Raw genomic sequence first — 12,833 nt, 5'->3', positions numbered from 1 at the left:
TTGTTTTCTTACTTTTTTTACATTTTTATTTAATTATAAAAAATTAATATTGATTATTTTACTATTTTATTATACTTTTAATTTTAAATTGGTTTAAATTTTATAATAAAAATAATTGTAAAAATAAATTTTAAAATTATTTTTTATTTAAATAAAATATTAATTAGATTAAATATTATAATAATAAAAATTTTCGAAATAATTAATAATTAGTTTATTAATATTTTAAGTTTAAAATTAACGAAATAAAACATAAGTTTAACTTAATCCGTTAAAAGATTTAAATCTTAACTTTATTTTTAACTTTATTACTAATTTAAAAATAATTAAAGGTAACATTATTGTTTTCTTTTTTTTCGTTTATTATTTACCAACGGTATTTAATATACATATTAGCCAGTTACATATTTTAAAAAGTAAAAATTTGGTAGATTTTCCAATTTACCGCATTATTTATAAAATTGTTTACCTAAAAAAACCTATAAATTTAAATCTTATTAATATTAATACCAAAATAATACAATGGTTTAACAATATAATTTGTTAACGTCTCACTTTTATTTCCCAAAATAAATTTAATTATAAAATTATATTATAACATTTTCTTACCTTTTACTTATTAATTATCTCAAAAATATATTTTAATATATGGTACAATAAATTTATATTAATTTATAATATAATCAAACGTTTTAATAACTAGAAATATTTTTTAAATTTTAAATTACAATTAATATTATAACTTATAACTAAAAATTATACTTATTTATTATTTTAAACCTTTAATTATTTTATATTAAATATTAATATTATACGTTTATTAAATATTAAATAATTTAATAGCGTTTACCACATAAGTTTAATTATTTATTTATTAAAGTTTATTAACAGTAAAAATTATTATAAAGTTATTATTTTTAATTTTTAAAACCAAAAATAGTTGTTTGTTAATTTTTAAGTTATTTACCAAAAAACGTAATTTAATTTAATTATTTAATAATTATAAAAATAGTTTATTAAAAACTATTTAATTTTAAATTATTATAATATTAAACGTTTTTAAAATTAAAAAACCATATTTTAAATTATTAAATAAATAAGTTTATAAATTTATAATTTAATTATTTTTAAGTTCGTTTAATTGTTTATAAAGTTAAAAACAGGCAATTAAATTAACTAACAGATTATAAATAAAAAATTAACCAAATAATTAATTATTAACTCTTAAGGTTTTTAATTTTACCAGGAGTTAAGTTATAATAAAAACATTATTATACGTTAATTTTTTATTTTAACACTTATTTACAATTAATATTTATAACAATATTAACAATAAATAATGCTGCTACCGTTAAATAATTTGGCAAGACGGTTATAGTAAAATTCGTTAAACTTATTATTTTTAAGATTTATTTTTTTAAATCACCCATTTTAAAATCTTCGGAAAAGTACAAAAAACCAACCCATAAATATTAATTCTTTAATAATATTAAATTTACTACCTGGAAATTTTTTCCAAAAATTATAATTCGAAATTATTAATTTAACCAATTTATCTCCTTTTTTTAACAATCTTAAAAAACGTTAATAAAAAGTTAAATTTAAAGGTTAAATAATAAAATAATATTAAAAATAATATTAAAAAATAAAAAAAGTTAAAAAAACAATTATATATAAATTAATAAATATTATATTTTTATACGTTAATATTAAAAAAATTAAATAATATTAATTTATTTAAAACTTATATATAATAATAATAAATAATAATATTTTTATATATATATAAAATTTAAATTTAAAGTTATAAATTATTTTTTCCAATCTTTTTTTTATTTTTTTTATTAAAAGTTTTATTTTTTTATTAACTTATTAAAAACTTTATCCTTTTATTAATTTATTAAAGGTTTTATCTTTTTATTAACTTATTAAAAATTTTATTTTTTATTAAAAATACGTATTATTTAAAATTTTTAAATTAAAATTAATTTAATATTAATCATACAATTAAAACTTTAACCTTATTATTTAATTTATTATAATACTTAAAACCTATAACTAAAAGGCATTAATGGGTGCACAAACAAATTGCTTAATTAAGAAATATCCTTAACTTGGCCTGCTATAATAACCCTTTTAAAAGTCGGGCATTAACATAAATCAAGAATTATGTACAAGTTTAAGTCCAAATTTAATTAATATTCACAAAGCTACCTGTATCAAAGCTTAAAGCTACTACTCGACGCAGCCTTTGCTGCCTTTGCCTTATTACCTTCCATATCCACAATCTCGCCCTTCTTATTGATAACTTTAACACCGCCCAGCTTGAGATCACCAAGAGTCTGCTTCTGTGCCTGAGCCTTCGCGCTCTTAGGTTTCTTATCTTCAAGACCGCCAGCCTTCCGTATCCTCTCCTTCTCTCTCCTGCGTCTTCTAACCTTGTCCTCTCTACTCATCTCTTCCTTAGCAACAGGTAGACCGCTCTTGGCAACCACCTCACCCTTTTCAGCAGTGTCCTTGCCAGCCTTATAGATTTCTTGCGGGGCCAGAGTATGGTCACCACCGCTAACACCCTGGGAGGTCGTGGGTTGAGCGTCTTCCATGCTAATCGTTGCCACATCCGATACGACTGTGAGTGAGGGTGCGGCGGGCTTAGGTTTGTAGTGCCAGCTAGTGAGAGCATCAAGGCTCGCGCTAACTTCCTTCCACATCTGCTCAATTTCCTTCTCTTCTTTTCCAAGTTTCTCGTCAGCCTTGCTCACGTAAGAATCTGGATTTGTGTTCTTGACGTGCTCCTCCTCGTACATCTCCGCAAGTGACTGCTTAGCTTTGGTGTCGTCTAGATCGACAAGTCCTCGTCTAGTATTGGACGAGAACTCGGAGGCGTCGGGACGTCGTTTAACAACTTCGTCAAATTCTTGGGCTAGAATACGACGTTTAATCATATCCTCGATACTCTCGCTCACTTCAGCCGTAATGACCGGTACAGGCTTGCCCACGTGCTCAAAGTCGAGATCCTCCCCTAATAGAGAGTTCATCGGCCTATCAATAGCTTTAGCTTCTCCAGACATTGCCCATTGCCTCTTAGCCACATTTGCAGCTTCAAGCTGCCGAATCTCTTCTGCTAGTTTGGCTTGCCGCCTTTCGTGCGCCGATTTCCTGGATTTGGGGTCGCCCGCAGAAGCGTCAGACAGAGCATCTTCCGAGTCTTCTCTCTCTGATTCGTCTTCGAACAAATCTCGCCGGACATCAGCCATTGCGCGGTCAACATCGTTGTCGTCTGGTTTCGTGGGCCGGGGCTCTCTGAACTGCTTGGCTTTGCTGTTTTTAGCCCCCTTCCGCTGCGGGGGGGCGAAGAAATCTTTATAATAGATCTCGTTAGCGTTGGAATCATCTTCACCATCCATTTCGTCGCCTTCTTCTTCTTCGCTCTCTCCTTCTGGCGCATCTAGATCCATGTTACCGAAGGTGGGTCCTCCATCTTCCTCGTCGTCTTCGATATCGGAAAGCATCTCGTCATCAACGTCATCAGTAGGTTTCTTGGACGCCTTTCCGTTACTGGATGGCTTTATAGAGCGTGGGTCGGCGTGCCAATCTACTTCATCGTCGTCACTTGCATGATCAACATCCGGGTCTCCTCGGGCATCCGCATCCTCAAACAACTGGGTCTGTTTGTTGAAGTCGTCGATAGAAAAGAAACCATCGTTGAGACCATTGGGATCTTCAACCAGCTCCTGTGAGGCCTCTTCAGGCTCATCTTCGTCGTCGATCTCATCTTCTTCCTCATCGATGTCCTCTAGACCTCCCTCTATATCATTCTCTGATAATTCGGCATCATCCTCGAGGTCTTCCTCATCTATCTCCTCGTCATCCTCGGCATCCTCGGCATTTTCTATAAGTCCTTCCGAATCATCCATCTCCGAGGCAGACTCGTAGTCAGCCGAATCATCGTCGGAGACATCCACAGCCGGTTGGTCGATATCGATATGCGCATCTCCGTTAATGCCGTTCACCTGGATTTCCTTCTGGTCTTCTAATTCTTGGAGTGCACTTTTCGAATCCTGTAGTGCGCTTGTGATAATTCTTCTCGCCTGTTGCCAAACTTGACCACTTTCGAACCCATCAACATGAAGCTTCCTGATCTTTAGTATTTCGCCTTTGCCTAGCCCGTTCTCAGCTCGTTTCCGCTTCTTGCTCTCTTCCCTTTGGCGCTGTTGTTGTTCGTCGCATATTTGTCCAGCATATGCATCGAGCGTGGCCTTCGCAAGCTGCAACGAAGCATTTGGGATTGCAGAGGCTGGCTGTAGGAAGCTGTGCCGGTTGCCGGACTTGATAGCCTCGAAAAGTTCTAGCATCTCTACGGCGCTAGATGGTTTTGAGGAGTCGACGAAAGAAGATAGAAATCCTACTGATGGTGCATGTGTTAAAGTATGTGAAGTTGAGGTCATGGAAGACGTGGTGCTAGCAGGCCCCGCCATTGCTTGTTACTCCAGCGAGGAGGGGAGGAGGGGAGGATGAATATAAACACTGGACTTTTCTTAATCAATGGTTCGGCGAATCGAGAAAAATTGACCGGTTTAGAAAAACTTTCCTAGTTCTTAACTTCTTAGGATGAAGCAAGGACCCCACAGGGTTCGATGCTTATCGATAAAGAATAAGTTAACGGGTCGGTCCACAATTTACCTAAGTCTCGGACCCTCTGACGGAGTACCTCTCTCTTAGTTGTACCTTGAAATATTTAGCCTTATCTTCTAGATCTAATGATGTGCATAGCAACCCGGCCACCATGAACGGTGTAATAGAGGCGCTGCACATCTACGATGAGCATAAGTTAGTCCCCTCCCTCTTATCCCTCTTAGAATATTATATTTTAAACTCCTTTCCAACTGCAACTGACAATAACCGTATAGTCGTGCGATACTCTCCCATACCTATACATCACGCCCTCTTTCGGCCGCCGTCCTTCTTCCCCTGTATCTCGAACATCCGGCTCCGAGACCCAACTTAATATACCTACCAAATACCAACCCTCCGACCCTTGTATTTAGTCTTATACATGCAAATATACTTTACTTGGCAACCTCTTCTTCTGAGATAGAGCCTCTTCTCGTCCTCGAGTTCCTCCATCGCATAATCGACGCTCTTGAAGAGTTCCTCGGCGCGCCGGTCCTAGCGCATAAGATCGAAGCGAATTACGATGTCGTTGCTCAACTTCTTACCGAGATGTGCGATGCCGGCACTGTTAACACCACAGAACCGAACGCATTGAGGGATGTGGTCGAAGTAGAAGGTCTACTAGGGAAGCTATTAGGTAGCATTAATATACCTGGCAAATCCCCTAGTAACTCAAACACACCGTCCCTTATAGCTCAAACTACGCCGGCTCTCCCCTGGAGGCGAGCAAATGTGCGACATACATCAAATGAGCTCTACGCCGATATTGTGGAGACGTTGTCTGTCACTCTTGCACCATCTGGTAGGCCAATCGCTGCATATGCGAATGGTACTATTGCATTTACGTCTAAGGTATCTGGAGTCCCGGATATCCTCATAAATATCACTGGGCCCTCGGGAAAGCATAACCTAAACAGCGTTATGGAATTGCCAGTATTCCACCCATGTGTACGATTAAACAGATGGAAGGAGAATCCAGGAGAACTCAGCTTCATACCCCCGGATGGACGCTTCATCCTTGCAGGCTATGAAGTGGATTTACTACCTTTCACCAACGGAAAGAGCGGGAACTTGAGTTCGAACAGCCTAAGACTTCCAGTAAATATTGAGGTTAAAACAGGGTTGGGATCAACCGGCTCAGACTTCGAAGTTCGGCTTAATATCAACAAGAACTTTGGACCTTCTAGTTCTTCAATATCAGGGTCATCTGGTAGAGGTGGCGGCTCAGGTAGCAGAGGATTCGGGGGACCACACCCAGGCTCGGCCGGCGCGCCACTATTGCAAGACCTTATCGTCTCAGTGCCGCTACCTTCCGAAGTTAGGAACCTTTCAGATATTCGACCGAGTAAAGGAGACGCTAGTTTTAGTGCAGGAGATAGGGTATTGGAATGGCATATACCCACAAAGGAACTTTCCACCGGGACATCTTACTATGGCCTTCGATGCTCAGTCCAGGGTCCTCTAGCTGAAGGTCAAGAAGATACTGATCCTAATGGGTTCGGTTTCGGCAAGGACTATACTTACGACGAGCCATATCAAAGCAATGCCAACGAGAAGCCCAAAGTTGGCGAAGCAAGCTCGGACAGTGAGAAGGACGCAAAAAGAATTGCCCAGAACAAGATCCTTATGCCGAGCTCTGCGTCTGTTAGCTTCTCTGTCAAGGGGTGGCTATCAAGTGGAATCAAGGTCGAGAGCATCCTCATTGACCCGAGAAAGAGTCGAGGTATCGGCGAAGGAATAAAACCGTATAAGGGTGTGAAGTATCTTACTATCAGCAAGGGGGGAGTTGAGACCAGATGTTAAAAGGTACGTAGGGCATATTTACGGTTACATCTGGAGTTGCACTATCCAGTAGTGCTCCAGTACATGTAATGCGTTGCATGCATGCATGATCGGCGTTTTGGTGTGCATGCTGAGGACATGGAGCTATAAGATATCACTACGCATAGATCAGCAGCGTCAAGCTAGGTACTATTGAATGATTATATCCGTTCCCTCAAGATCAAACCGGGTTCGGACTTTAGTAAAACTCCAAGTAAGTGAAGAACGAACAAGCATCACAAAGACTACTGTGTCGCCGAAGTATTTAATGAAATCGTTTTAACGGATACCTTCGGATGTATATACATCTAATAGAGCCTACCTGTAGAGACATGGTACATGTACTGAGCTAGACCTGGGGAAGAATGTGGGGGGAGACCTTGGCAATTGCGGGCAGCTTAGCATCTGTCGAACATGGGCCGAGGTAGCTGTAGGTACCTAAGGTACCTAAGGTATGTACCTCAATACCTCAACAACTACATGTAGAGTCATCAATCCAAGCTTCGACTTTACAGCTTCTGAACTTTTGCTCCTTTAACCCGAATCTCCTTTCGCACCAATTACTATTTTATCTTCTTGCTCAACGGCTTAGCCAAGGTTCACATTCGATGACCGTGAGAATTGATCACCGCAGCGCAAACGTAACTGGCCTGCGGTGATGAGTGTGCTCATTTCCCCGTTGCGCCGGCCCATCCGCGCCGCGGGTAGGGTATGTCGCCGGCTCAGCTCAACCGACTTTCTCAGTGCGGCGGTATACTCCATGGGTCCAATTGGCCGTCGAAATTACGTATCAACAAAAGGGAAGAGACCGCGGACTGCTATCTTCTTTCCAGGTTAGGATTCCAATGATTCCAATGAAACCCCTCAAGAACTAAACTAATTAACTCTACCGTTATTATAGGCCAAGGAGTCCAGAAAGTCGGAATGCTTACGCCCTGGATCGAAGCCTTCCCAGCTAGAGCCGCGCAAATAATTGATGAGATAGATAGTTATATGGGATACAAGCTGTCCGACATAATACAAAATGGCCCAAGCCGAGTACTAACCGCAACGCCCAACGCCCAGCCGGCGATCATGGCAACCTCCATCCTCATTCTCCGCATCCTCGAGAACGAATTCAACTTTGATATATCCAAGCGAGTAGATGTATCGCTCGGGCATTCACTGGGCGAATTCGCAGCTTTAGTAGCAGGTGGTGTATTAGAATTCGAGGACGCTTTATATATGGTGCGCAAACGCGCGGAGGCTATGGCGGAGGCTACCCAGAAGGCCAAAGAAAAATACGGAGGAGAATATGGCATGGTAGCCGTCGTTACGGAGCCCGAGTATTTAACGCAACTGATCGAGGCTATAGACGACTTCGTGGGATACCGCAGTGCTGGCGCGAGGAGTGAGAGCGCCGACTCCATGAAGCCTATCGACCAAGTGCTTATCGCAAATATCAACAGCAAGAATCAGATTGTGCTGAGTGGGAATATACAAAGGATCAAGGAACTGACAGCTCATGTCCGACAATTCCTTGGCCACGACCCTAGAGCGGTTCGATTACATAGCGACAGTCCATTCCACAGTCCAATCGTGAGACCGGCAGTCAACGTGATGCGAGAACTAGTCTCGAGGAAGAGTAGAGTAAAGGGCCGCGAAGACAAGGATGTCATCACGTTTCCGGGCCGACTTCAATGTGTAAGCAACGTGAGTGCGCGGCCATTCGAAGACGCCGCGGATGTGAAAGACCTACTGGCGCGACAATGTCTCGAAACTGTCAGATGGTGGGACAGCATCAAGTATCTGGATCAAGAGCAGAAGGTTAGAAGGTGGATTGGTATTGGGCCTGGAAAAGTTGGTAGGAATCTTGTAGGAAAGGAGGTGGGCATGCGCGGGATGGACTCGGTTAAAGGGGGCGGCGTCTGGGCCATCACCGACCCAGTCGAGATCGAGGATGTCTTGAAAGGATTGGAAGAGACTGAGTCAGTACAAGAGGAGGAAGAGGAGGAGTAGTGACGTCTACATGATACTACGTGGGACAAGATGCCAAAAAAAGAAAAAAACATGGTGTCTTATAGACGATGTTCTATGATAGGAGGAGGTGGTATTAGATCTCTCAAGGTTCATCGAGCCTTTTAAAATAACTATGTGCTATTACATTGTAGGTACCTAGATATCATGCTAGATAAGGATACGTACAGGCGTCTTTAAGATGATAGATACTACTCGAATAATAAACATTTGCATTTATATCTCTGTTATATTTAGTGGTTATACCCCTGAAGATACATAGATGTTATGTCCCCCTTTGATTCACTGAAGACGAAATAGTGGGGCAGCCTCAAGCTCACTATCGATAGCTCAACTTCACCAAACCCAAGCACTCAATTATCTTTACATCTTTCCATCTTCCCAATCCCAACGCATACGCATACACAGCAGCGCAAACCCGGCAGCACATGTAGCGATGGCGACCGCAATACCCTCTATAGCCTGCCTAGGTGTCATAGGGCGAAATGTACGTTCCTTTATCATTTTCCCCCCTACCTCCCCTACCTCCCCTCTATCCTAACCTACCTATACGCGCAACCTCACTCACCCGTTTATTTCCACTCCGCGAAACCACCCAAACCACTCCGACCACCACACCACCGCTCCTCGCTAACATGAAAACGCAACTAGAACAACCCCCTCCACATAACCATATTCCCCTCCTACGACCCCGCGAGCAACACCCGCGCCCCCCTGCGCACGCCCCTGCAATTCTCCCTCCTCCTCAGCAGCACCCTCGACATCTTCGAAACGCGCGCCCGCCGCGCCGGCACCGCGCCCACAGCCGGCGCCACCGCCACCGCCACTACTGCCACGACCACCACGACCCCCATTCTCAGCGGCGATTTCGGCCTCCTGCATGCCGTGGACGAGCGCCTGGCCGCGTACGGCTTCGAGACGAACACGGGCGTCAAGTTCGTCGCCGTAGTCGATATGCGGGGCCGCGTGGCCGGAGGAGGGGGAGGGGCTGGGTCCGCGGGGATTATTAGAGGCGGTGTTGGTCTTAGGGAGACGGAGCTGCGCGTTGTGTTTCGCGCTATGCAGACTGCGTATGTCCGGCTGCTGCAGAATCCGTTCTACGACCCTGACGAGCACGCGCCGCTGGTGTTGCCGCCGGGGGGCGGCGTGGGGGGGAAGAGGATTACGAGCCGTAAGTTTGCCGAGGAGATGAGGCGGATTGGGGAGGGGTGGGTGCCGGGATTGACGAATTTGTAGTTGGGTGGAGGGGTATAGGGAAGAAAGGGAAAGATGAAGGGTGAGTTTGGGTTTAGGAGAGAGTGGTTGTTCGAATGCGCATGCATGTATAGTGGCGTTATGGGCTGGCATAGAGCATGGAGTCTAGGTGTTCGTGATGGAATGATATTTGATATTTCGTTTATACGGTGGTACTTGGGCATTTATGTACGTGCTCTATCTAGACATGATATGTACAATTCTATGGATTAGATCCTTACTCCTGGTCGCGACTTTTCGCTTGGCCCTCCCCCGAGAAGGTCTTCTTTAAATATTCGAGGCGTAGCCGTTGTAGACCTGCAGGTTCTTCGAGCTCTACTGACGGTCCCATGCTAGCATCATCCCCTCGGACAATCGGCGAGGCTGACCACGGCCGCGGTTTAGAAACTGGCGAACCTTCCCAATGCCGTGCTTCTGGAGGAAGTGGTTGCCACCAGTTGTCCCCTGTGCGGCTATGCCATTGAGCTCCGCAAAGTTCCCAGAGCCGACTCGTGGCTCGCTTGTAGGCGAATCGTTCATCCTCTCCAGTAAACGCACTGGTGTTACTGAAGTCTACTTTGGACTTTTGTTCTACACCAAAGTCGGAATCCTGATCCGGATCATAATCCGTATTTCTCGAGTCGGTGTATGACGAGATGTTCGGCCTGAAGGGCGACATTGTATCCTGGTAAACCTCGGCAACCGTCTCGGAGTGTATTACGTCTCCGTCAATACTCTCGCCTCTTTTAGGAGCATCCCGTTTCACGGGTGAGGGAACAACCTTCGCTTCCGGGAAGAATAGATCATCGGGAGCGGCTTCGGCACGGATAACTAATTTACACTTGGCTTCATATAATGCGTCCAATAATGTAATGAGTCTTCTTGCCTCGTTCTTTTTAAGAATCGTTAAGATAGGCACGCCATCGATGATGAAAGTATGAAAAGTTGAGGCCATTGTAATATAGTCGGCTGGTCCGAAGGAGGAGACGAGGTCCTTAAAGTCCCATAAAACAGATCCGCCGTAATGCTGAGGAATAGTGATAGCCCGGCCATAAACGGTCACTGTTAAGGACTCCCAAGGTATTTCGTGCTTTTCAGGTGGCAAAATCAAGCTGTTTAATGTTTCCACCCATAAAGCTTCATCCGTCTCACCTATGAGGAAATAATTCCTTGGTGTTGTAATGGATAGACTTGATTCGCCTGTCTCTTGAGTCTTCGTATCAGAAGAAAGCACTGTCGCGGAAGTTATTACTGACTCGTCAGATATATAATTCTCAATAGGGGTCTTAACACGTTGGCTCAGCAACTCGCTAGCTTCACGGCGCCTCCAGTCTTTACCTCCTTCCATTTGCCAGAATTCACATCTTGCTTTCAAAACTTCAAGAAATGATGCAAAATCACTAGTAGAGCCGAATAGTTCTCCTTTTCCACGCGTCTGTCTTAACCCCAAGACTTGACCTATGAGACTGCCAGTCGTTGGAGGAACATATTCGACTCCGGTAGCTTTTTCCAGCTCGTCTGGCATACGATTGGACGAAGCAACGAGGACGCCGCCTAGTTGAAAGAATGCAATGAATAGATTGCTTAGGATTTTGCTTGCCGCTCTATCTGGGAGTTGAAACTCATCCAGGAAGAGAATTGGCGATTTCTCAACCATATCCTTAGCCATCCAGAGTAACGAATATTCTTGATCACCGCGGTCTAGATGTGAATGTGACTTCCGATAACGCTCAAGCTGAGACAGCGTATACAGCATGAAAGTATTAAAATGCCATCGTCTTTTGCGACTCGTAGGCAACCCGTCAGCCAGGAGGTCAAGCAGCATTGACTTGCCAGTGCCAACTTCACCTGATAGGAATAAGCCTTGCGGCGAATCTATTTGAATCGCCTCTTCGTGGCTCGTGAGAACTTTTATAAGAGCTAGAGTATCCTTACTCTCATCGCGAGCGAAGAACCGAGAAAAAAGGGGGTTGCGCCAGATAGGATGGCTCTCGACTGCGAGAGTGCGCGATGGGTCTTTATCTTCCTTTCTAGCGCTGTCCAGGGCACTGGTAATGGCTTTTAATCTAACACGGTACTCATGTGATGGTGAATAATCTTTGAGCCGATGATAGACTTTTTGAAGATGGATCGCTAACCGATACTGAGCAGCATCGGGAGAACAGATCCCAGTCGCTAGTAGTGACTGATACTTCACCAGGGGATCTGTAATCGTAACTGAACTGATGCTTCGTCTCATCTTGAGTTCTTGTATAGCACTAGTATCCCTTTCAGATGATATGCGCGATTTGTAGCCTAAGCTGATATAATTGCTAGGGGTAGCTCCCCGAGATTACCTGGCTACCATGGAGGAACTAGGAATTACACGTAAGAAGTGCAAAGTCCAATCCCCCAGTAGAGTATAGCATCAGTGCTAAACATCTAATGGAGCTATCCACGTTGCTAGATTTTTCAATATCTTCTAGTAAATAGGGAGGTGGTGAACATGAACATTTCGAGAGGACAAACTTGAAATATTCACTTTCCTAAAGAGGCAAATGAAGAAATAGTAGGGACAACCAATCTTTGTTATTCTTGATATATTCGTGAGTGTCTTGGAATGTTATAAATCAATCGTCATAATGAAATGACTTTACGTTGAGAGGAGTTGTATGAAGTTAGATTACGGAACAATACGGAATAAGTTAGAAATATGTCGAGGATTGAGGTTGTCGTTAAAGTCGAGGCTCAAACATTAGGTTAGAACATTAGGTTAGAGGTTGCCCCGGATTTGTTAAGTCCTTGCGATTGGTTGCTTGGTCCGTGCTAAGCTGCCAGCGCACGAGCCACATGACGGTTGCAAAGCATTTGATCCGTCCCGGCTCGTCCACAAGCGGCGAGCACAGGGGTCTTGAAGGTTCTAAAACGGTCTAGCTTCAGCCGCGCCTGCGAAAGTTACTGGTAAATGCCAGAGCAACGTAGCTCCAGCTAGGTAACCCAATTTCTAGTGAGGTAGGTATGTGTTTTTTTTTTTCCTCCCCGTCCCTACAGGTACCCAGCCAAGGTGAAGCAGCGGCCCAATCAATCGTAGCCAAACATTTGTCGGCCTC

The 12,833-nt window shown here is 42.8% G+C and overlaps 4 protein-coding genes across 4 annotated transcripts; 2 read left to right on the top strand and 2 right to left on the bottom strand.

The window, feature by feature from the left end:
• Positions 1–2,074: 2,074 nt before the first annotated feature.
• F4817DRAFT_150437 (Mpp10 protein) lies at positions 2,075–4,579 on the bottom strand. Its single transcript, XM_049297971.1, has one exon. The coding sequence runs from the start codon at positions 4,476–4,478 to the stop codon at positions 2,220–2,222; it is 2,259 nt and encodes a 752-aa protein (XP_049158020.1). The 5' UTR covers positions 4,479–4,579; the 3' UTR covers positions 2,075–2,219.
• A 207-nt stretch (positions 4,580–4,786) lies between these two features.
• On the top strand, positions 4,787–8,493 carry F4817DRAFT_359502 (Adaptor complexes medium subunit family-domain-containing protein; the record flags this gene model as incomplete). Its single annotated transcript, XM_049306172.1, has 5 exons — positions 4,787–4,830; positions 4,911–6,459; positions 7,130–7,159; positions 7,204–7,328; positions 7,365–8,493. 5 exons carry the CDS (start codon positions 4,787–4,789, stop codon positions 8,491–8,493), a joined length of 2,877 nt encoding a protein of 958 aa, XP_049158019.1.
• Positions 8,494–8,759: 266 nt separating this feature from the next.
• Positions 8,760–9,827, top strand: F4817DRAFT_150411 (snare-like protein). Its single transcript, XM_049297969.1, has 2 exons — positions 8,760–8,998; positions 9,163–9,827. Exons 1-2 carry the CDS (start codon positions 8,948–8,950, stop codon positions 9,745–9,747), a joined length of 636 nt encoding a protein of 211 aa, XP_049158018.1. The 5' UTR covers positions 8,760–8,947; the 3' UTR covers positions 9,748–9,827.
• A 38-nt stretch (positions 9,828–9,865) lies between these two features.
• Positions 9,866–12,189, bottom strand: F4817DRAFT_150416 (AFG1-like ATPase-domain-containing protein). The gene has a single exon (XM_049297970.1). It carries the CDS (start codon positions 11,981–11,983, stop codon positions 9,983–9,985), a length of 2,001 nt encoding a protein of 666 aa, XP_049158017.1. The 5' UTR covers positions 11,984–12,189; the 3' UTR covers positions 9,866–9,982.
• Between the last annotated feature and the right edge of the window lie 644 nt (positions 12,190–12,833).

Source organism: Daldinia loculata, assembly GCF_022478755.1.
Source record: "Daldinia loculata strain CBS 113971 unplaced genomic scaffold F4817scaffold_32, whole genome shotgun sequence".
Taxonomy (NCBI): domain Eukaryota; kingdom Fungi; phylum Ascomycota; class Sordariomycetes; order Xylariales; family Hypoxylaceae; genus Daldinia; species Daldinia loculata.
The sequence above is the reverse complement of the archived record's forward strand: the minus strand, read 5'-3'. Positions and strand labels throughout refer to the sequence as shown.